A 23,678-nucleotide genomic window follows, 5' to 3' on the forward strand; every position below is an offset into this window, starting at 1 on the left:
AAACTGTTTATCTCCCCAGCGTCTAGCCATATCAGCATGTAACAAATGCAGGAGATAAATTACTGAAAGATGCTCGCAAAACAATTCTCACGTGATCCTGAATTCCCCACCATTCAGAAACACATATTACGCGTTTGCCAACTTTATGTGTAGTGCGGGGCAGATTTTTATAGTGCATCAGTAGCGGGTTAATAAGGGGAGACATTCGGCTTGTTAACGACGGCAGTCCATTGAATTTCGATTGCGTGATTGCGTGATTGCTCTCTCTTTATTTGTTTAATAGTCACAACTTTTTCCAAAAAAAAAAAAGTACTCTCAATTTTCTCATACAAATCTTCAAAATGTCTACGTGTGTTCTCCCTGTTTGCGCTTAATCTTTTAATTATATCCTTACCCTGAGTTTCAATGGGAAGCAGAATTAACCAAAGATAAATAATACTAACCCCCCTCAGAAATATCACTTGGCACCCCTCCCTCACCCGCGCTGAGCGCACCACCCTCCGCAAACAACGCGGCTTCACAATCTGGTTCACCGGGCTTTCTGCCTCTGGAAAATCCACCATTGCCACAGCTCTCGAGCAACATCTTCTCCATCTCGGACATGCCGCATATCGTCTCGACGGCGACAATGTCCGCTTTGGACTCAACAAAGATCTCGGATTCGACGAGAAGTCCCGCAACGAGAACATTCGTCGTATTGCCGAAGTCGCAAAGTTGTTCGCAGATAGTTGTACCATCGCTTTAACATCGTTTATCTCCCCTTACAAGGCAGATCGAGCTGTTGCGAGGGAATTGCATGAAAAGGCCGCCAATGGGGATGACGCTATTCCTTTCATTGAGGTTTTCATCGATATTCCTGTTGAGGAGGCAGAGAAGAGAGATCCAAAGGGATTGTACAAGAAGGCTAGAGCGGGTGAGATTAAGGATTTCACTGGTATCAGTGCGCCATATGAGGAGCCCGAGAAGGCAGAGATTCATTTAAGGACGGATAAGCTGAGTGTGGAGGAGTGTGTGCAGAAGATTGTGGAATATTTGGAGAAGGAGAAGTTGTTGAAATTGTAGATTTAGATACCTTGGGAGAGACATTTCGAGCGATTGAAAAGGATTATTTCATCAAAAATGCTAGACATTATAGAACTCAATGAATAAAACATTGATCGATCTGAAAACAATTGCTTTGTTGATATCTCTTACTACGATACAATAATACAAATGCATGCTTCAACAAATATGTCCCCGTTGCCATGCGCCAACTTTCAATCGCCATATTCTCATAATCCCTCCAATACTATCTATATGATTTCGAATTCGTAATAGACATAGGCCGTATACTCGTTGCCTTCTCCTCCACCAACGCCCGCTGCAGCTATTTCGGACGATAATGCCGAATCATCTTTCAAAGCCTTTCCTTTCTTGTCTCGACCGAAGGCATTACCTCCGAGGTACCCATATGTCGAATCGAGTGCCGCTTTCGCTTTCTTGGCTCCTTTGGGGTTTGACTGGAAAGAATTAGTAAAACTTGACAAAACTTGGGCTCAATGGGCATACCTTGACCAAACCACAGACGAAATCCAGGGGTAATCCATATCTCAGGACTGTCTCAACAAATACTCTCAAAGTTAAGACATGGATCCATATCATAACAGCTTCACTCCAACCAGTTCTACCAAGTCTTAGAGCTTCACCCCATACCTTGCGCTCATCCTTCTCTACTTTCTCGGCCTCTTTTCTTTCCACCTCCTTTCCACCCTCTACGTATTTGTAATCACGAGGTGTCCATTTATTCTCTCTACATTTGTGTTGGAAATCTGCGCTGTGCTTTTTGAATGTTGTGACCGCAAATAATGTGAACTCATCGTCATGGGTCACTTCCACGGAGGATCTTGGGACAACCATGGGCGATATGGTTTCATAAGTCTTGAAGAAATCCTTCTTGACGTTGGTTGGAACCACGACAAGGTGAGTTTCGAGGTATTCAGAATCTTGTACCAGTAATTTGGGATCGACGACTGGAGTAAGTGATTTCGTAGAAAGATTTCCCCTTCGCATAGTTAGCCTTTTGCCTTATTCTTATATGTCGAGCTCTTACGTTTGTTTCCGTTGTAAAGTTGTAAGATTCGTCTTGACTTGGTTATATTGGTTCATTTTGCCCTTAACATCATTATCGATACTAACGAGTTCCTATATCTCATCAGCAATGCTTCAACTCTCCTTGTAAAACAAGACCAACCTTTTGTAACGAATCGATTAACTCAGCGAGTGGTTTGTCGGCACGATATTTGACTTTGTTCCATGAGAAAGTACGTAGGTATTGATCCGCGGGTTCTATAATCAAACTATTAGCCCATGATCGTAATCACAAGCTCGCAAATCATCAGACTCACTGTCATTCACAGTCTTCTGTTGTTCAATCTTGCTCTCATCTCCTTCCAATAAATTGCGAAGAGATTCCCCAACTTTTGCTACAACACCTTGACAAGCGCTTTCCAACTTCGCGAGATCATCTGCTTGCCCAACCAATGCATCTAGTGTACCGATTTTGAATTCAGGGATCTTGAATGGTATCGTAGTTCCATTATCGGGGGAGATTGTGGACCGGAGAGCTGTTAAAGCTTCTTCTTTGTCGCTGGATTGAGAGATCGACGTTGGTAAAGATACCAATATGTATTTCGTAGGAACAGACATGGTTGGAACTTCCGAGGGATTGCTACTCGATAGAAGTGGTAGGTGGTATTGGAGAGAATGGGATCCAGAGAAACCCAGTTGCGCTCCAGTTGAATAACACGAATGTATTACCTCGTCGTCGTGGAGTTTCTTGGATTGTTGTAAGTTGCTCTTCATTCTAGGGATTTGGGAGCTTCGAGCTTGCTGTGAGATTGAGGAAGGGCCGTGCACGATAAACTAGGGAGCTGCGGACAACCTCATTCCCATCTCACCACCAAGACCACATGCTTCACTCACCAAAAGTTACTCGCTGGGAATGTTTGATTTAAACACTTTTGGCTGATGTACTTGATGGAACAAATCATTTTTATATCTGCGCTTCATGTAGCCATGTGTCTGAATGTTCTCAATGAATTTTAAAATTCACTTCCTTCCCAAACCTCCTCCTGTTTTCACTTCTCAAGTAGTATGCTTCGAGATAATGCAGTCACGCAAACAAAGCGAATGGCCACGGAGCGAATTATCTGGAGAATCTCCTAAGACATCTTTTGTACCATAGCTACTTCAAAATTTATGACATTTACCGGCTGTTTTTTTCCAAAAATGCTATAAAAGTTAAGTAACTTGCCCTTCACATGAAATTCGAGATCTCACAATGATGAAGAGAAGTATTCTTCTAGAATAATTGTACATCAATCGTTCTTTGACGACTCATTTTCCCCCTTTGCTATGCTGGTAGCCTGCAGAGAGCTCGATGGTAACTCGGATTTGAGCTCAAAAAATGTGGCCTTCTGCATTGATGTGCCTACTCCAGGACAATTTCAAATGATCGAGACTTCTAGATCGTGGCTACTAAGTTCTTGTGGCTTTTCTTTTGCATTGTTGAATAGAAGAATGTCTAAACTTTTAGCCAAACCATGGATGTTCATGAAGCATGATGGTTGTATTGAATTCTTGTCCTGCGTTTTTTCCCCATACACTTCATCATACTTTCGATACTGATGGTTCGACATGATAAAAGTGGATCAGAACAGCAGTAAAGGATGTAGTTCATCAACCCTTTGTTACCCAGCATGCAGTGGGACCTAGATTCCCTTAGATCATTCGAGCTTTCATAGCTACCTGTCACCATTGTTAGTCGAATAGCATTGTGCGATTAAGGGTTAGCCCCTTACAATGTGCAGTGTGTGATAAGATGTGCTCTCCATTTATTCTTCAAGTGCTTCCTCATTTGCGAATGATGATTCAAAGATCCCCTATCCATTCATCTTTCACATCGGGCGTATCGAACTGGAAAGTTTCCGTGAGATTGCTATATTTCCAATAATGCATCGTTAAGATCATCGAAAGCATACCAAAGTTCCGCGCATGAGGGCGAGTATACCACACGTTTGCTTTGCTCCGCATTGTCGCTGTGGCTGCCAGTGCTTTGTGAATCCATTCTTGGGCATTGCGGCAGATAGAAGGGTTTTCAAATTAATATGTATCGTTAGTGAAAGGTTCCACAGGCTCGCTAGATAGTGTTGACAATATAGTAACTATGATTGATAGGGCTGCGAAAAGAAATGGACAAACGCCACTAGAGGGTGATTCATATTGCGGGTGGGGAGGGGGGGGGCAAGATGATAATCCACTGTCGCGAGAATTAGCTTCACCTGTCTAAAGAGCAAACACAGCTTGAAGAACAGGTCGGTCATTTCGTTGTTGTCGTTGCTCGATGGGAATAGGAATAGGAATGGCTATCAATGTACTCCTCATCTTGAAGTGACTTGCGCTGTTGTCGGGGCTTTTTCAATAGATGCTGGCTACTTGACGAAAGGACATAGATATCAAATACATAAGATAAGGAGGATCACATTCGGAGTAGCTGAGCCGTTGAGAAATGTTTAGTTCAAGTCAACCTATACAACAGCCATCTCGAATTCCAAAGTCAATCTAGAGTAAAACTGTATGGCTATCTTGAAGTCCAGTGGAATAGTTTATGCTGTACACTATATATTGTTTCACCGTAATGCCATTGGGGATGTTAAAGTTCAAACATGGAACGGTAGTGTTCAACATGAAACTAGATAGGGCTGACCATTCCTCGAAACTTGTGAGATTCAATGTACCCGGTAGCCTTGGAGCCAGACTAGATATACACAGCGTGTATGTATCATCGACTTCATGTCCATATGCCATCGATCAACTGGCTGAACCAATGCTGTATTACGAGGACCGCACTGAACATCTTTAGTTTTCATGGAATAGCTACGGCAGCATTTCTTTTATGGCGGCCATTTGTGCCATTCAACCGTAAACAGTCAGTACGGTATAGTATCAAGTCTATACATTTTAGCGTCTTTGGAGACTTGGAACGGTTGCTCTATCCTACTACTTAAGTATTCTTCTGCTCCATCCTAATCCCCTTTAACTTTGTCTTGACACAGTACTTTACAAAAGCAAAGTAATCACAGAGCAATCACAACTGCAACTTTCACACAGTTCCATTTCCCAATACAAATAATATCTTGAATCGATTATCGACTTCCCATTTACAACTCAATCTTCTTCTAGTATCATCTAATTGCCGGTATCTTCCCATCACATACATTTGCACGGAATATCCACCACTTTACCACACATCAATTCAACCTTGCACATTGTGCTTACCACAACCATGGGTTTCAGAAAAGTCTTTCGCTCGGTCGCTCACGTTTTCTCCATCAAGGACAAGAAGGTTGCGAACCAGCAAAACACCAAGAAGCCTAGGAAGCTCACCAAGAGCCGATATCCTAGCAAGACTACCAATTCCACCAAGAATAGAGTCAAGAATCTCGTTGACTTATTTACCGGTAGCAGATCTGGAAGACATTCCACTGGTAAGCAGATACTTGAAATTCAAGCATCCATGATACCAGATACTAACATTAACTTACCAGAATCAGCACCCAAACCAGAAACACTTGTTGGTTCCTCAAATCCTTCCTCAACAGGAAATCACACAGTCGAGACATTTGAGCAAGTCCCAGATCATGCTGGCTCAGAGAATGCGAATAGCCATCACATCGACGATGGAATTACAGGCGCTTCATCTGCACAGAATGTCTTGCCAGTGTTGATGGCGGTTGTTGGTGGCAACCAGTTCATGGAGGACGTGGAAGTTGCAAATGTTGCTGCGCTTCCATTGGAACCACCCACTCCTGCAATCAAGTCGGTTCTTGACGGCGACTTGAATGATATCAATGATCAATCAGTTGAGGTAGTAGAAGCTGCTGGTCCTGCTATCGTTGTCAATAATGATTTTGTTGATAGCCAAGGTAAGCCACTCAGAATTTACATACCATGTGAGAAGACAAATACTGATGTTCAATTTCCCAATACAGATCCAACAGTTGAAATTTTGATTAATGGGGCAGATTCCGTGGAGCTTGCTGCTTCCATATTCAATGAAAACAAGGAGGATAATACTTTGACCATGGTAACAACTGAATTGTCTATCGATGTTCCAGAAATTTTCCATTTGGCCTTTGCACCATTGGCTACACCAGATGAAGATGATAATTTACAGGTGGTAGCAGAAGTATCCGAAGAAGAAGTAACCGAACCAATCGGAAGCGATATCTCAACTCCTGCTTCGATTCAAATCCCCTCGGCTGAGCTTTCACAGATTTTTGAAGCCGAATTACAATCATCTGAGGAATCCATCAGCAGCATCGATGGTTCTGCCATCCAGGATGAATCAATCACTTCAAATGAGGAAATTGTCTTAGTCTCGGAGGAAAATCGTGTTACGTTCCCAAACCATATTGATGGGTACCATTTGAGTGGTTTGTTCGCTGAAGATACCACAATTCCATACAGGGCACGCAGCTTCTGTGGTAGGTTTTTCACTACTCCTCAGCCAGATGAACTAGCATTGAACGGGGATGAAGATACTGAAGATGTGGTCCGTCAACCACTCAATTCAGCACCTGGAAACCTAGTTTCGCCGGACTCGCATTATCCAACGGGGAGACGTGCCAGTCTAACACCTTCTGATGCGGAGAATGAGGCAATGTTCAATGATCCTAACAATTACATTTATCATGATGAATCTGACATGTACATTGAGCCTAAACTCAATATATATCCCTCTGTTTTTGCGGAGCCTGCCGTTCCGATGGTTGCTGCACCAATCGGTTTCCCTGCGGAAAACGTTTCTCTTCAAACTTCGACACCAAAGATCATTTACGCTCATGTTGATGGTCCAGCCCCTCCGGGCTCTGTATCTAGACCACTGTCGCCAAGCGAACCAGACTCAGTGGAACAAGGACTCTTCATGTTGGAGCTTAAGGGGCAGTTGTCGTTGGAGCTTGCGAAGCAAGAAATCTTTCTATCAGAGCTTCGAAGCACTTTCCCTGTCGAGGAGAATAGTTCTGATGTAGTCGATGAACAAGCTGAGGAGGTTATTATACCTCAGAAAGTCCACCAACCGGGTGAAACTCACGCAGAAGAAATTGTGCGCATGTACCGAATTCCACGCTACAGTCAATTCAGATCAGTCTTTCCTCTTCCTGGTTTCACCATTCCTTGGGGTCCCCACAACCCGATTCCAACCAGAATAGATGATTTCAGAGGTAACGACCCTTGGCTCCCAACACCATGGACCAATCCAGATGCGTACCACCAACTAAACGGCATTCAGAGGCGCTGGGTTCAGTTGGAGGTACGTTATCAGACAAGATTATTCTGGTTAGGCATGAACTTCAAAGCAGCAGTCCATCTTGAAGAAAATCCAGCGGACAAGCTGTACGCTTTCAATAATTTCTGTGGGTGGTATGGATGCCAGACCGAAAAATGTAAACATACTCCAGTCGACGGACGTCTATATTTCTTTGATCTTAATAGCTACTACATCTCGTGGAAGAATCTTCGGGATGAGCAATTGTTACTTGACAACGAACCAAGTAGCGACTATGCTGCTCATGAGCCCGAGACTGATGCAAATACTCTTGAGCAGACAGCGCTTCGTGAGCAAGAAGCCCGTGTGCAACAAGCCCAAGAACAAGAGGCTTCTCAAGTGGAACCTGCCGATGATCGTTACGCTGATCTCAATTCATCGTTACAGTTTGCTCAATCGGTAAAAGCAGCTAGAAGAGAAATGCTGAGCCTTGTGGATTCTGGGGTTGCAGTGGCGAAGGTGAACTCCGTCATCATCCAAGAGGTTCTGGCTCGCAATGAAGCTCAGCATGTGGAGTCAAGACCAACACAACTTCCAAATGCTCACTTTGGTCTCGCGATGATCAATGTACAAGCCCAACCAAAGCAATCTCGATGGGCTCAAGTGTTTGAAGCACAAGAGAAAGATAGTTGCGCCAAATCAGAGGTATCACAGGATGTATTTCCAAATACTTCTGAAAATCCTGTTCCAGTTGGAAATTTTGGTTTGAAGATGGTTGATTTCCCTGTCGAACCAAAGAAATCTCGCTTTGCAGAGTTCTTCCCCGTGCAGCCTAAATCTGAGCAAGAAACACAAGACTTGGTTGCAGAGGATACTTCTAGAAATCCTGCTCCAGAGGTTCACTCTGGTTTACAGATGATTGAGGTGTCTGTCCAACCAAGAAAGTCTCGATTTGCATCGCTCTTTGGAGCGCTCTTCGGAGCGCAAACATCGACTGAGCAAGGTATCGCTCCGGCCCTAACATTCGATAGTAAAGATTCCAAGGAAACACTCGATTCTCTCCATGGTAGCAACAGCGATAACTTGTCTACTCGTGATACCAGTGTTGAACCACCGCAGAAGTCAAACATCAATTTAGAGGCAAACGCTGTGTCGGAGATTGATGTTGCATATGAGGAAGAAGAAGGTGATCTGTATAGTGCATCACCACTAAGAGGACCATCTCTAGCTCCAACTGCGCCAAATCAGTTCATGGATGGCTCCCTTGCCTCAAGGCATCAAGGTAATTTGCAACTGTACGATGACCAGGGATCTTTGCTTGATGATCATGTCGAGAAAGTCGGTGGCTTCGTCATCGAAGATACAATGGAAGGACCCGGTGACGGTTCAGTCTTTGTTTTTGGACAAGTTGAATTCCCTATCGAACCACCTGACGAAGAATCAAGCGAGATGCTTGATGGGGAACCATGGATACTCATCGAGATTGAGGATTTCTCTAGAGATATTGAATTCGAGGAAGTCCCAGAAAGAGTCGAACTTCCAGAAGATTTCTACGAGGAAGGATGGCCACTCGATGAACGCGAAGTACATTATCTGACACAGGCCATCAGAGAGGGGTTGAAAGAAGAGCGTTTTGCAGTCATTGAGATTGTCAATGATTCTGAGTACTATGCCAATGCTCCTGATTCTGGATGGGAAGCTCCGGATGATAGTGATACCACTGAGTCCAGTTCCGATGATTCCGATGATTCTGATGATTCTGATGAAAATGGCGGCGACACCGAGACCGACACTGAATCTCGAGAGTCGGATAAAAATAGCGATCCTGCTGAAACCAAAGCCCTGGGATCAAATGGAAAAGACAATGACCTTAAGTCCAAAGTCCAGCAATTAGCCAAGATTGATGAGGGCACTGAACCCAAGTATCAATTCAGTCGCATTCCTGTCCAAGCCCAACCCGCTGTCTCTGGACTAGCTCTGGCTTTCCAAAAACCCACCGTCGCAGAGGTTGGATACCATGACAATACGCCTCTAGGTTTTACCAACAATCCAGACGCTTTTATCGACAGCGAGCCCCTTCCAATCCTGCAAAAAGAGGCAAACATGGTGCACTCTTCCAACATCATCCGACAGATTGACCTCGCGAGAGATGAGCTGATCAGCCGCTGGATGAACAATGAAGATCACTATGATCCCGATGGACCCACTTGCACATACGTCCTGAAGGAAGGAGAACAATTTGGTGAGAGGACCTGTGAGGACATGCCTCAAGTACTGGCTCTGCGGATTCAAGATGCCGAGAACAAGCTCTGGGCTAGCGGTGCAACATTTGCACAGATAGGACTTGCTGAGAAATCGAACGGTCCCAAGAGAAAAATGACCTCCGATTTGGACTTTGCTCTTCCTGGCCAACTCAACGATCGCTGGAAGCCAGAATTCGTCGCGAAGTGTGTCAAAAATCTAGACATCACAAAAGCTTCTATTTTCCTTGGTGAAAACGTGCTTTCTGATTTTGATGAGAATAAATCAACATTCTAGGCTGCCTGTTCATCATCAAAATCTTCGGCACTGTTCCTTTCGCCACAGGACAATGTCTCCTAATGGCTCTTCGGTCTCTCTTCTGCGTCTTTCTGGTGTAAACGACCACCTCTTCGCTTTCTTCTTCTTTTCTGCAGCATTCATCTATGACAAGCGGTATCTCCTTTCAGCACTTCTCATCGCATGATACTACAGTATTTGGGTTATCGGGATATCTTTGGGACGGCATTGTGGCATAGGGCATTCGGTCTGGATGGGATTGCATGATTGGCAAGGGGTTTGGGTTTGGCATTTTCTGGGATAGCATGGTATGGCATGGTGTGGAGTTTAAATAGAATTTGCATGAGAGAGAATGATGAGATATTAATATGGCATGGAGTATGGCGCGGTTTTGTTCTGGTTTGAAACGGAAACACCCATGTGTATACATAGAGTTTACAGTTTTAGGATATCTATTCCTTTTGGAGTTTTTGGTTTAATCTCCAGATACCCAGTTTTTACATAGCAACAAGCAATTCAGAAATTATGGCTCCGATTGCAACTCTTCGTGGTGATTTTGTACATTTTCTCGGGTTATGGTTATGAATTTCTTCCGAGATGTCGTAATACAACGATGATGCGATGGGATGGGTATATCCATAAGGGATATCAATAATATACCCGATTTAATAACGTATGTTCAAAAACATGACTTTTTTTGATTTAATCAATTTTTTACCGAATCTTATATTAAAAGAATTCAATTACTTTTAATTTGATTAATGTAGTTTTAAATTAAAAAAAACTTTATATAGAAATATAGATCTCAATTAATAGAATTAAGAAATAAAATATAAATAATATCGATTGAAAATTTATTAAATTAAAAGTGATTGAATGAAATTATAATTTTTTGTATAATTTTTAGGTTTTTAAATTTTCGAAATTAGATTTTTATTTTGTCACGGCGCTAACTACGTTGCCTTCATGCCTCAGGCATACACCATTAGCATGCCCTACTTCCTATAAGAGAGCCTTACCCTTCTATAGCTCTTCCACCCTTATAGTACAATATAAGTCTTTACTTGTATCTTAACAGTTTGTATTATCTCTTTAGAAGCTATTCTAGTTTCATTTCTATTCCAAATCTATCGAAGTTCTGATCTGATTGAATTAATCGGATTTATCACTATCTTATTGTATATTCTAATTATTACTGTTTTAAATCTTAATTATAATTATAACCAACTAAATATCTACATTTGGTTTATCCTTTCAGTTTCTATTTTTGAATTATATTTTCAATTCTATTGAAATTGATATCTCTTTGTTTATAGATTTGTTTAATAATTTAAGTACTATATATTTTATAGTTATTTAAACTATATTTAAATCAATCGAATTGTATACAAGTATATTCTAAATCTAAGTTATTGATATTCAGATTAAAGTTAATAAATTAAATAATATAATTAATATATTAAAAATCACTATTCGAAATAACCTACAAGTTTTGTATTATTATAAATACCTTATTGTTTCTGAAAAGTTTAGTAATAATAAATAGGATATTGTAAAATATTAAAATCAATATATTATATTTCGCAGTATTATTAATTATTATTTAATTATAAATTATAAAAACAAATCGGAATTTCAGAAAATCATATTTCTTATTAATTTGCTTTTTGGTTTTGTTTATATAAATAATCAAATATATTTCGATATAATTATTGATAACCTATATAATTCCAATCTTTAGTCTTCTAGATAATATATTATTATAAATATCTGGAATGAATTGAATAAGCAATATCAAACTCTTGATCTTTCTCATAAAGCTTCTATAAATTATAATAAGTATAGAATAAAGAAAACTCTATTTAGCAATTTTATTATCGAATTTAAATAGCTTGCTATTAAATACAGAAAGATTATTGAATAACAGATTATAGATTTTAAACTTAAGGTTTTATAAGAATTAATTGATATATTTGTTAATTACTCAAATAAACCCTTTATTATTAATATTGAGATATGGATAGTTTGGTGGTAAGATATTTATAACGATTTAAAGAAAAAAGTTTATTTTGATAATTAATAAAAAAATCAAGGTATTAATTTCAACCATAATCATTTTGATAACTAACAAAAAAACCAAAATATTAACTTCAACTATAATTAATCGAAACTTTATAATAAAAAACTGATTATTGCTATACCTCTTCTTATATCTGATTTCTCTAATAATCTTATATAATTGAATATTGCTCAATCAGATTAGTATTTTCCAATTTGTTATACTTAAAAATAATATATCAAATTCGACTTTTGTTTTTATTATAAGAAGTTAGATTATATTAAAAATAATTGCAAGAAAAAACAAGTCAATAATACAAAATATAATATTAATATTAATACAAAATATATTCCTTATACTAATCGTTTTCCTATAACCAATTAATATAAGAATTCAGGATTTTATTATAATATTATTGTTTTTTTATATTAGAATTTGTTCTTATCTATTAACCATTCCTTAACTATACTATTATACTATACCTCCCCAATCCTTTTTAGCTCTATTCGAGTATTTGATCTAGAAAATTATATCAAGAATTTTATTTATTTAGAAGAAAATAGTAATTCGATTTTTCAACTGGATATATTAAAAGATTAATCTTGATTTACAATTACAAATCAAGATCTTTTATAAAAAATTTATTTTTGTAAATTAAAAGATCTATTATATCTAAAAATCCTTTATATTTTAAATCAATGAATAATAAATCTTTTAAAATCTTGATAGAAATTTTTCTTATACTTAATATAATTATTCTGTTTATTAATCTTATAGATAATAAAACTACAAATTATAATTTTATTAATAAAAAAGTTATCTTTAAGCTTTAAATATCTATATACCCTCTTTCTTATATTTATCATCTATTTCTAGCTAATAGTAAACTTTCCAATATTTTTTTTTAATATACACTTTTGAATATATAAATCAATAATTATAAAAAAAATAGATTTATTTTATATTATTATTTTATTAATTACAGACTTTATAATTCTTGGTTTTCTATAGCTCTAATATTACAATCCTATTATTAATTGATCAATAATAATATTCAAATTTATATTTATATATTATTTAAGATATTATTACCCTACTAATATTATAACAATTATTGTTTCCGATATAGAAAATAACTAAAAGGTAACTTTATTAAAAAATAACAAAGTTATATCAAATATTCTTGAATCTTCTTTATAAAAGCTTATTCCAAAGATAATCTTTGTTTTTGATATAGTAAATGATTAAAAGATAATTTTATCAAAAAGTAATAAAGTTATATTTGATATTTCTAAATCTCTTTTATAGAAATTTATTTCAAAACTAGTTTTTATAAAAGGAATTACTAATAAAAGTTTCAAAATCATTTCATTATTATTCTGAGATTAATTTGTAATTCTTGAATTTATTATCGAAATCTTAAAAATACCTGAATTAGAAATACTCAAATTTATTTCGAGAAGTATTTTATTAACTTCAATACTTCCGGAAAAGCTTAGTGAAAAGTATAGTATTTGATAAAAATTGAATAATATTAGATACCTTACTACTACTAGTTTTACTCAGTTTTGTAAAGGTTAGGATATATATATTACAAAACTAATCTGGAATAAGCTGAATATTGTTTACGAGTTATATCAAATACTAATGGATAACCTTATCTAACTATATTGTAATATTGCGAAAAGTAATATTGAGAAATTTATAAAGAAGATTAATTGTTCAATATTATTTATAATCAATATTTAAAGCAGATTATTATTTTGATTATGTGATCTATATATAAAGTTCCTACCCTTGCTTGCTAATGAACTTCCCTCTAGACACTTCTGGAATTACAAGATCGAATTTATATTAGATAAAAAACCACTATATAATAAAGGATATCCGATATCCCTAATCGAACTCTAGATTATATATAAATAATTTGATAATAACTTGAATAAAGGATTTATTCACAAATTTTATTTCAAATTGATTACTTTATTTCTATTAATTGTAAAGCCTGGTGGAAATGTTTATATTTATCAAGATTATTGTAGATTAAACAATATTATTATCAAGAATTGATATCTCCTATTATTAATCAAAAAAACTTTTAATATTTTATATTATATGAAAATTTATATCAAATTGGATATTATTATTGTATTTAATAAATTAAGAATTACAAAAAAATATAAATGAAAAATAGCTTTTATAACTTATTTTAGCCTTTTCGAATTTTTAATAATACCTTTTAGTTTTTGTAATACTTTTACTTCATTTCAAAACTATATTAATTATATTTTTTTTAGTTTTTTAAATAGAAATTATATTATATATTTAAATAATATTTTGATTTATTCTACTAATATTATAAATTATCGAAAACAGATTTATAAAATTATATAGAGATTGATTAATATTAGTTTATAAATTGATATCGAGAAATACAAATTCGAAATTATATAAACTAAATATCTCAGATTGATTATTATATTTAATAAAATTGAAATAGATTTAGATAAAATCAAAATAATCTTTGATTGAAAGTTATTAATAAAATTAAAAGATCTTTAATGTTTTCTTAGATTTGCTAATTTCTATTAATACTTTATTTATAATTTTTCTAAAATTACAAAATTACTTAATTACTTATTGAAAAAGGAATTTATATGGTAGTGAATTATTAATTACAAAATTGCTTTTAACAATTTAAAGTAGATATTTGTTTCTACTTTAATTTTTGCTATATTCAATTATTATTATTGAATAATTATTAAAATAAATACTTTCGATTAAACTATAGAAGGAGTTATCTTTTAGTATAATAATAAAAGCCAATTATAATTAATTACTGATTTTTTATTAAAATATAATATAGTTAAATATAATTATAAAATCTATAATAAAGAATTACTAGTAATTATTAAATCTTTAAAAAAATAAAGATTCAAGTTATATAGAATTTAGAAATTATTCGAAATTATTATTAATTATAAAAATTTGGAGTACTTTATATTAACAAAAATACTAAATCAGAGGTAAACAAAATGGGTAGAGTTTCTTTTAGAATTTAATTTTTATATTATATATTAATCGGATTATAAGACAATTCGCTTTAATATTTTAATTAAAAGATAAAAAATTGTTTTATATATATTAATTCTAATAATAATTAAATTAAGAATCACCTATAAACAATACTCCCAAAACAAATATTCAATATAATTATATATAAGAATCTTATTAGATAAATAAATAATACTATAAATCTCATTATAGTTTTTATAAATATTATTATTTCTAATATCAAAAAGCTAATTGATAATTTTATTAATAAAATATATAATTTATCTGTATTAATTATTAGTATATATAAAATACTTCAGAATCCTACCACTCATTATTAATCATTAATAATTAGAAAAAACCTTTAAATAGTTCTTTAAAATTACAAATTAATTAATAAATAAATATTCTATTAAAATTGATTATTTATTTCTCTATTTACTGAATTCTATATACAAATTATTTATTAAATATACTCAATCAGGCCTATTGAATATTTAAACTATATTAAGACTGTTAATCTTGTTTTTTATATGTGACGGAAACCGTGTTGTAGACCACGTGGATCAGATCATGTGATGATCAGAGATGCGATATGTGGAATACTCCGGAGCGGAACAGCGTTAACCGGATCGGACTGCAATCCGATCACCGCTCCCGTGATCGGTATTCAATAGTTATACATTATATAATCCTCTCTCCTTTTTACGAGAGGAGATTAGAGTTCCAGTTTAGTATAGTTCTATATATACACCTTTTCTATCTTATACTATTATTATCCAATCACTCGTGCTCTACCGTGATATGCTATTGTCTTGTATGATATTATATATATTAATAATTTAATATAATAAGAGAGATTGAAGTTTATATATAAGCCTATCAACTATATTTTTATATAAAATCTTTTTATCTTGTAGTTTTCGAATTCCTTAAACCCTTACTAATTTTATTCCAATTCTGGTCTGATATTTTTATTGATTATATTATATTATTACTAATCTACGAATGTTATGATTGTAAGTATAATTATATAGTTATTATTATTTATTGTTTAATAAAAATATATTATTTTATATTGGTAGTAAAACTATTTATAAAGAAATTCGTTAATTATTTTGTTGAGAAAATCTATTACTTATATGATGTACTTGATAATATTATATTTGATAGAGGCTTGTAGTTTATATTAATATTTTGGATATATTTTTTGAAATACTTATTAATTATCTTAAAACAATTTTTCTCATTTTATTTTGAGTTAGATGGTTAAATAGAGAGATTTAATATTATAATAAAATAATACTTATAAGTTTTTATAAACTTTTATTAGGATAATTGGTATAACTAATTACCATTAATAGAATTTATATTTAATAATATCATTTCAAAAACTATTAGTATATTTCTATTCTTTACTAATTATAATTTCTATTTACAATTTAAAATCGAATTCTTTTTATTTATTCTATTAAACCTTTTATATTAACGAAAATATGAATTTCTGAAAGTTAATAAGATTATAGATTAATTTGATATTATTTTAATAAAGCTAAAAGTTTTAATTGTTTAAGCTATTTAGAAATATAAAGATTATATAAATGAGATATATATCAATACTTCTTTATATAAAGAGAGAGATATAATATAAATTAATATTAAGAATATAAAGATTAATCAATTTATAAAAAAGGGTAATAATAAATAAATTGAGCTTTATAAGATTCTAAAAGTTTATAAATATATCTGTTTATTTCAACTATTTATTACTTTTAAGATCTTTCTAGTATTCTATAATTTATTATTTAGATTATTTTATAATTTAATTAGATTAATTAATTAAGTTATAATTAATAAAATAAAATCTTATTATAATCAAAATCAAGTTTTGGAAAGGGATAATAATATAAATAAAAAAATCGAATAATAGAAATTCAATAAATTATTTAATTATTATAATAAGAATGGATTTCATTATTAAATCAAATAAAAATATTATTTGTTATTATAATAATTAGCCAAAAATTTTAAAGACTAGAAAAAAACGATTATTATATTTTACCTAATAAATCTAAATAAATCAGATCTTTTTATATAAATAGAATTCAAAAGACCTATTATTTTAAATAATCTTATATCAAATATAATCCTAAAACAAGGGTGGGGCAGGTTGAAGAAGGGTTACCAATCAACTACAGACCTTAAAAAAATTCACTTCAATCTTATAATAGAAATCAGAGTTTTTTAATGTTATCCTAGAAGATTTTAGATTCTTATTTAATCAAATTTGTTATCTATTTAATTTAAACACAATGGTAAACTAGCCTTATGGATTAGTTCCTTATTATAACTTTACCGAAAGTTAGCAAAGTTAACCGGATTGTATTTTAGCTTACTTAAAACAAGCAAGCCTTAAAGGAAGAATATTATCATAATGCCAACTATATTACCTTTATGCCTCAAGCATATATCATTAGTATACCCTACTTCCTATAAGAGAGTCTTACCCTTCCATAGCTCTTCCACCCTTATGGTACAATATAAGTCTTTACCCGTACCTTGACATATTTAACCATTTTCAATTTAATAAATTTCTAATTAAAATGATTTATATTTTGTTTTTTAATTTTATTAATTAAGATTTATATTTCTATATAAAGTTTTATTAATTTAAAGTTATATTAATTGAATTAAAGTTTTTGATTTTCGGAATTCAATTAAATGATATTCGAAAAAATGCTTTTTTTTCTGGACACACGTTATTAAATCGGGTGTAAGATTGATTATCCAATCCGCCTGCTTCCGTTCCTCTATTTTCTCCAATTCCGTATGTACCACCGATTTCCTATCACATATACCGTGCTTGGAATATTCTCAAGCGAGGATGCCAACCCTCCTCTCCTTTAGATTATATGTCCAAAACTCACCAAACAAACCTTCATAATATGCCCAATCCACATATTTTACTTTCCGAAAGCAAAAGGGCAACCCGGAGTTCTCTCCTTCTCCAATTTCTCTTCCGTGCCCCTCATCTCATCTACACCCTCCCCTCGTTTCCTATCCGGCCCCACCTCCTCAAATCTATACCCCTCTGTGAACCAATCGCCCCTTTTCTCATCCGGTACAAATCCACCCATCGCCCTCGTAATCAAAGCCATTGGTCCCCAACGATTCCAGAAACCCGGGAGTTGATAATACGGATGCACGAGATAATCGTTACTATGATACCTCCCATCTACCCCCTTATCGTCCGAATCCGAGACTTGTCTAACTCTCATCCATTCTGGTCTTGGGAGTGATAGGTAGCGGAGAAATAATTGACGAGTGCGTAGTATAGAGATAGTGAGTAATTCATTGAGGCGCGAAGGTTTTGGGTAGATCATTGCGGAGCGAAGAAGAGGACCCATAAGAACCCCAACTGCATCTCTCGCAAAGGGTAGTAGTGCCTTTGGGACCAGAAACAATAGAAGTGGAATCAATTCATCAGCCGTTTTCTTGTTATACTCATTCGGAACCATGAATTCCCTCTCATAACCCTCTGCCCACTTCTTGATATCCTCGAAAAATTCAATTCCGTCTCTCCATTCATTGAAACGACGAAGATCATGATAAGAAATACCCATCGCGTCACCAATCCCTTTCCAGAACGTAGCAATTGCACAAATCTCCATCTCATTTAGTGTTCTCCACTCCCAATCCCCAATCCAACTAATTGGTTCCGTAATGAAAACGCTCAATGTATAGAGCAAATCATCATTCAAAATTTTCCCCGCTTTTTGATATCCCGAATGCAAATAATTCATTCTCGAAATCGCTTTCAAAACTCTCGGGTGAAGGGGATGATGAGAAGAGAATTCTGCAATCAACACTGTTGTATCCGCATAACGTTTACTCGCTGTTTCCTTGGAACTGAACTGTTTTGTGTCGACGAGGAGTTTGGAGATTGCAGTGATACCGTAGGTTTTAAAGAGGGCGAATTGAAGACTGGTCACGTAGAAACGGGGGAATTCTAATTCGCCTATGTGACCGATAATTGCTTGCGCATCCGTATTTGTCATGTTTTTCAATGATTCTCGGGTTTTATAGCCGAATTTTTTAATCATCGAGTCTTGTCTCGAAAGGCGAAGGAAGTGGACTGTGAGGAGATATGTAGAGATGATGAAGAGCACGGTGGTTTTAAAGGGAGCTCCTACAAATGGGGGGGAAGTAGACGATAGGGTCGTCAGTGGTATTGTGGTATTGGTAGACATGATGAGAGGTATCAGAGGAGTGAAGTAAAGAGGTGTAAATTTTGAGTTGATAGTTGAGATGTTGACATAAATATGAGGTCACTATCTCGGAGAATTTCTATCCCTTTGTTTGATAAACGAGGAAACAAACTAGGTCCCCATTCACATTCGAGCTTGACGGCAGTGATACCTCAATAACTAATTGAATATGAAGTATCAACAAAAGAGTTGAAAATTTCCGAGCACAAGAAGTAGAATGACAAACTTGAGAGGTCTTCAGATAAAATAAGACAGCCACGTTAAAGTTATCATGGATTATTTATGACCCACACTTTGTCAGATCTTTTCTCATTCATCCGGGCGTTATGCCTTGACGATTCCCAACGGTATAGAAGAATAATGTCCGTTCAACTAGTCTTTAATGCAGCAGCCACTTAGGTCGGAAAGGACCTTAATCAACAAATGCAAAACGAATTCATGAAGCTATCGTAAGGGAAATTTGAAATACCTCTCGAAAAACTCCCAAGATGTTTTTTGAAACGAGCAACAGTTGCGAGACCTTGGTCATATGTAGATCAGAAACAAGGTTCAATCTCATAAGTCGTCGCGTCATAGTGGCAGGTCTTATTGAACTTGATAAGACCAGGATGAGGGGCAACGAGACATCAATATCATTCGTTGGATCGGGTAACGGTGCCCCGACCTACGTTTTATCCAAGTAGTGGGCTTGAGCCATAAGGTTATTCACTTAACGTGCCAGTACCCAAGTAGTTGAGAGGCGATTCAATTTGTAAACCACATCCGAAATGATTTAGTTGGAAGTTGTCAATAAGTAGTTTCGCAATTTGTTATTAGTGACAGTCGTGAGATGCCACGAGGAGCGGGACGGGCTATTCCCACACGTGGGGGATGCTAGAGGGAGTGTAAATAAATATTCTAGCCAAACCTTGCGGAGACATATGTCAGACAGACTTTAGTTAGTACTCAGTGGTTAGTTCAACAGACCACCAGTGGTTGCACGGACTCACGGGACAACGTGACAGGAAAGCACAATTTCATACCAAAAAGAGCTATTTTAATAATTCAATTAAAATTCAATATATCATTGAATTCTTTCAAAATTGAGATATATAATTTTTTAAGCATCAAATAATCTTTCTTTTGAAAGTGATTTGAATAAAATGCAATTTGAGCTCAAAATACAAATAGTACGCTTTCCCACCAAAAAATTTGGTGGGGAATTATATATTCTATTATCAAGACTTCAATCTTGATTCTTTTGATTCCAATTTTTTTCTATATAAAATCTTCATGCTTAAAAACTCTTTATCTGAATTTCAAATAAATTCAATTTTAATTTTAATTTTGATTGAATTATTAAAATCGCTCTTTTTGGTGTGAAATTGTGTTTTCCCTCTTGAGTGTCCCGTGAGTCCGTGCACCCACTGGTGGACCAATTGTGGCTCATGTATATCACTTGTGGATACGAAGACAAACGAGGAATTCATAAAGACGATTGGGACAATCAAAGTGACTCCGGAGTCCGGAGGTGTATTTCGGTCCGGTAGTGTATTAGATGTGTAGGAACCTTGGTAAGACACGGTAACAGACCTAAATCGAAAAGCCCTCAAGTGATTTCATCTCAGGAATAAAAAATAGGTATCCAAATAACTATCTAAAATGGGTGCTAAGACCTTATCCAAATCCAAAATTTTGACGACCAAAGTAGTGGGTATACAGCGAGTGTTCTCGTAGCTTTTGAAAATCTAACCTCCCAATGTTATGTGTACTTTGTCAGATCAATTCGTTCAATTCTCTCGTTCGTTTCATCAATCATATCATCATAAGTAAATTTCTGGACTTTCTTCGAAAGATATAGCGATCGAGCTTCCTAATTCTTTTGAGCCATACTCAAAGCTACATCCTTAGTTGCGAAACTAAAAGGACTTTTTGTCATCTCCGGACTTCTTGGACTCATTTTGATGGCAAATAATTCATCTTCTGTTTGATCTTCTTCTGTTGTTTTTTGTGACACATCACCAATTGCAAGAGCGTTTAGAGAACCCATGCCATGTTGTGAGGAATGATTTGGTGGATGTTGAGCGACGAGACGTGTTGGTTGATGGCGCGAAGTTCCCCCATGAAACAAGGAGAATGACGAAACAGCGACATCACCCTGTTCGGGAGATAATGGGTTTTGCTGACTTTCGAATTTGGGTCCTAGGACTTGTTAATCTCATCGTTTCATTCAAGGACATTCAACTTTGTACGTACCTGAAACATTACTTAAGTCGTGGGCACTAGTTCCTAATTTCAACCCCTTAAGCTTCTCGGATAACCTACCACCACCGGGTGTTTTTGGACTAGTTGGAGTAGCATTTTGTTGTACATCCGGCTGTGTAACTCTTGGCCCAACCCCAAAGTTTTCCTCAATCCATTGTTTTTCCTGCATGGCCATTTCTAGACCTATTCCCTCTCCATTTGTTTTCATTTCCTCATCAATTTCCCTTTGTAAGACGGATATCCTTTTCTTCGCCCAAATTGTATGCAACACACCTTTCCGTCCAGCTTGTCGTGCAGTCAATCCTAATTCGGGTGGGAATATCGCAGGTAATGGGTTTGTTTGAATCGTCTTCCCTCCCACTTGTGATAACTTTATGATTCTTGGTATGCTAGCTCCCGGAGCCAGTAGAAAGTAAAGTCGATGCAGTTTCCCTTCTGCTCCATCTCGTGCGGATAGAACGGTACTTTTCCCTTCCCATGATACCTCCCAATCTCCCATATTTTTGATGGATCCTTCGGTAGATTCATCTTCCCATTCTACCATCAATATTTTTGTTCCTTCATTTCCTCGGCCAGATTCGAATTCGAAACGTGCGAGAGCTGTTGAAGACGATAATGCAGGAGAAGCCGGTTCTGCATTATCAGATGAAGTAGGTAAGGGTACACTATCAGGCTCGAAGTGCAATCGTGGTGCAGAAGTTGAGACTGCCATTTTGTGTAATGGTTCTTGACGATCTGAACGAGCTCTAGGGGAAGTTTGGGGAAGCTTCGTCTGAAGTTGTATGGGGTTTATTGCGGGTTAATCCATTCGGATTAAAAGTCGGATTAAATTGCAAAACAAAAAACAACGTAACCATCTGCTTTCCAAAGTTTAGCCAAGAAAACGCACGCGGCTGCTATCTCTTTTTGGGATGTCAAAGGTGGAGATAGTATTGATCGCAGGTGTTCATGGGTAACCTGGAAGGTGTAGAGGGAACAGTGACAGTAGTATTTTAATGTGGCGCAGTAAAGGTAAATTGAACAACTTCTTAAAGAGGGGTTGGATAAGGTGGGGATGACATGATTTCCGAGGTGATGAAAGGGGAGGAATAGAGGAATATAGAGATATAGAAATATAGGAGAATAGAAGAATAGAAGGTCGATTTAAAACACCTTGACTTTGTTGGTGGTTTGTCTCCTAGTACCTTCCCTTCCGAGCCTTCCTAGAACTTCTCTTTTTTTATATTGGGTTGGGTTGCAGATGCGAGACCTCTTTTTTCCCCCTTTCACCTCTCGGGAATGTATTCATATCTATATTGGATTGAAATATTAGTGATCACCTATACTTCATCGATTAGCCAATAAGAATGACACGGAAGTATTCTTAAGAACCACTTGGGACTTTTCGTCATAAATCTCCAAATTCAGCCAAGAGTACCTAGGTACCTACCTAGGCATCAAACTCTCCAAGTCAATATATATGTTGATTCATTCCGTCGTATCAGGATGACAGGAAGAGCATATAAGGAGGGGCCAAAAATCCAAAAGCTGGTGAAATTTACAGGGAAAATTTGCAAATTGATCAAAGTCGCGTGGTAAGTGATTACTTTTGTTGTCTTTCGTTGGTTGCTGGCCAAGACTGGATTTCGAGTATGTGAAGGATTCTAATAATAGTTTGGACTTTTGGACTTTTGGTGGGTAGTATACATATAATCATGTGTTACCCTACAGATGCATAATATTAATCAATTTTGAATCAATTTTTTGGGTCTCAAACTGGGTCAGCCATTCGGTCGGAACGTCTAAATGGAGAATAACCATGTGTCGTCAGTCATGTTGTAGCCATACAATACATCTACCACCGAAGGAAAACATTCTGTTTGACTTACCAACCACATCAAACTCAAGCGATACACCCGATTTCATAACGTGTATCCAAAACATGACTTTTTTTGATCTAATCAACTTTTTGCTAAATCTAATACGAAAATAATTCAATTGCTTTCAATTCAATCAATATAATTCCAAATTGAAAAAACTCTATATCGTAATATAAATCTCAATTGATAAAATCTATAAATAAAATTTGAATAAAATTGATTAAAAATTCATTGAATTAAAAATAGTTGAATGAAATTTCAATTTTCGAAAATTCAAAAACCTAAAAACTACTCCAAAAATCATAATTTCATTCAACCATTTCCAATTCAATAAATTTTTGATTAATTCT

The 23,678-nt window shown here is 35.4% G+C and overlaps 5 protein-coding genes across 5 annotated transcripts; 2 read left to right on the forward strand and 3 right to left on the reverse strand.

The window, feature by feature from the left end:
* Positions 1–341: 341 nt before the first annotated feature.
* EAE98_011729 (uncharacterized protein) lies at positions 342–1,062 on the forward strand (the record flags this gene model as incomplete). The annotated part of the gene is made up of 2 exons (XM_038959352.1): positions 342–349; positions 453–1,062. 2 exons carry the CDS (start codon positions 342–344, stop codon positions 1,060–1,062), a joined length of 618 nt encoding a protein of 205 aa, XP_038804248.1.
* Positions 1,063–1,165: 103 nt separating this feature from the next.
* EAE98_011730 (uncharacterized protein) lies at positions 1,166–2,685 on the reverse strand (the record flags this gene model as incomplete). The annotated part of the gene is made up of 5 exons (XM_038959353.1): positions 1,166–1,499; positions 1,549–2,041; positions 2,090–2,181; positions 2,231–2,325; positions 2,385–2,685. The coding sequence occupies 5 exons, from the start codon at positions 2,683–2,685 to the stop codon at positions 1,293–1,295; spliced, it is 1,188 nt and encodes a 395-aa protein (XP_038804249.1). The 3' UTR covers positions 1,166–1,292.
* A 2,638-nt stretch (positions 2,686–5,323) lies between these two features.
* On the forward strand, positions 5,324–9,844 carry EAE98_011731 (uncharacterized protein; the record flags this gene model as incomplete). The annotated part of the gene is made up of 2 exons (XM_038959354.1): positions 5,324–5,525; positions 5,586–9,844. 2 exons carry the CDS (start codon positions 5,324–5,326, stop codon positions 9,842–9,844), a joined length of 4,461 nt encoding a protein of 1,486 aa, XP_038804250.1.
* An 8,076-nt stretch (positions 9,845–17,920) lies between these two features.
* EAE98_011732 (uncharacterized protein) lies at positions 17,921–19,207 on the reverse strand (the record flags this gene model as incomplete). The annotated part of the gene is made up of 1 exon (XM_038959355.1): positions 17,921–19,207. One exon carries the CDS (start codon positions 19,205–19,207, stop codon positions 17,921–17,923), a length of 1,287 nt encoding a protein of 428 aa, XP_038804251.1.
* A 1,383-nt stretch (positions 19,208–20,590) lies between these two features.
* EAE98_011733 (uncharacterized protein) lies at positions 20,591–22,898 on the reverse strand. Its single transcript, XM_038959356.1, has 2 exons — positions 21,461–22,898; positions 20,591–21,406 (listed from the first exon to the last, which is right to left on the reverse strand). The coding sequence occupies exons 1-2, from the start codon at positions 22,179–22,181 to the stop codon at positions 21,078–21,080; spliced, it is 1,050 nt and encodes a 349-aa protein (XP_038804252.1). The 5' UTR covers positions 22,182–22,898; the 3' UTR covers positions 20,591–21,077.
* Between the last annotated feature and the right edge of the window lie 780 nt (positions 22,899–23,678).

This window comes from Botrytis deweyae (assembly GCF_014898535.1).
Source record: "Botrytis deweyae strain B1 chromosome Unknown BDEW_052, whole genome shotgun sequence".
Classification (NCBI taxonomy): domain Eukaryota; kingdom Fungi; phylum Ascomycota; class Leotiomycetes; order Helotiales; family Sclerotiniaceae; genus Botrytis; species Botrytis deweyae.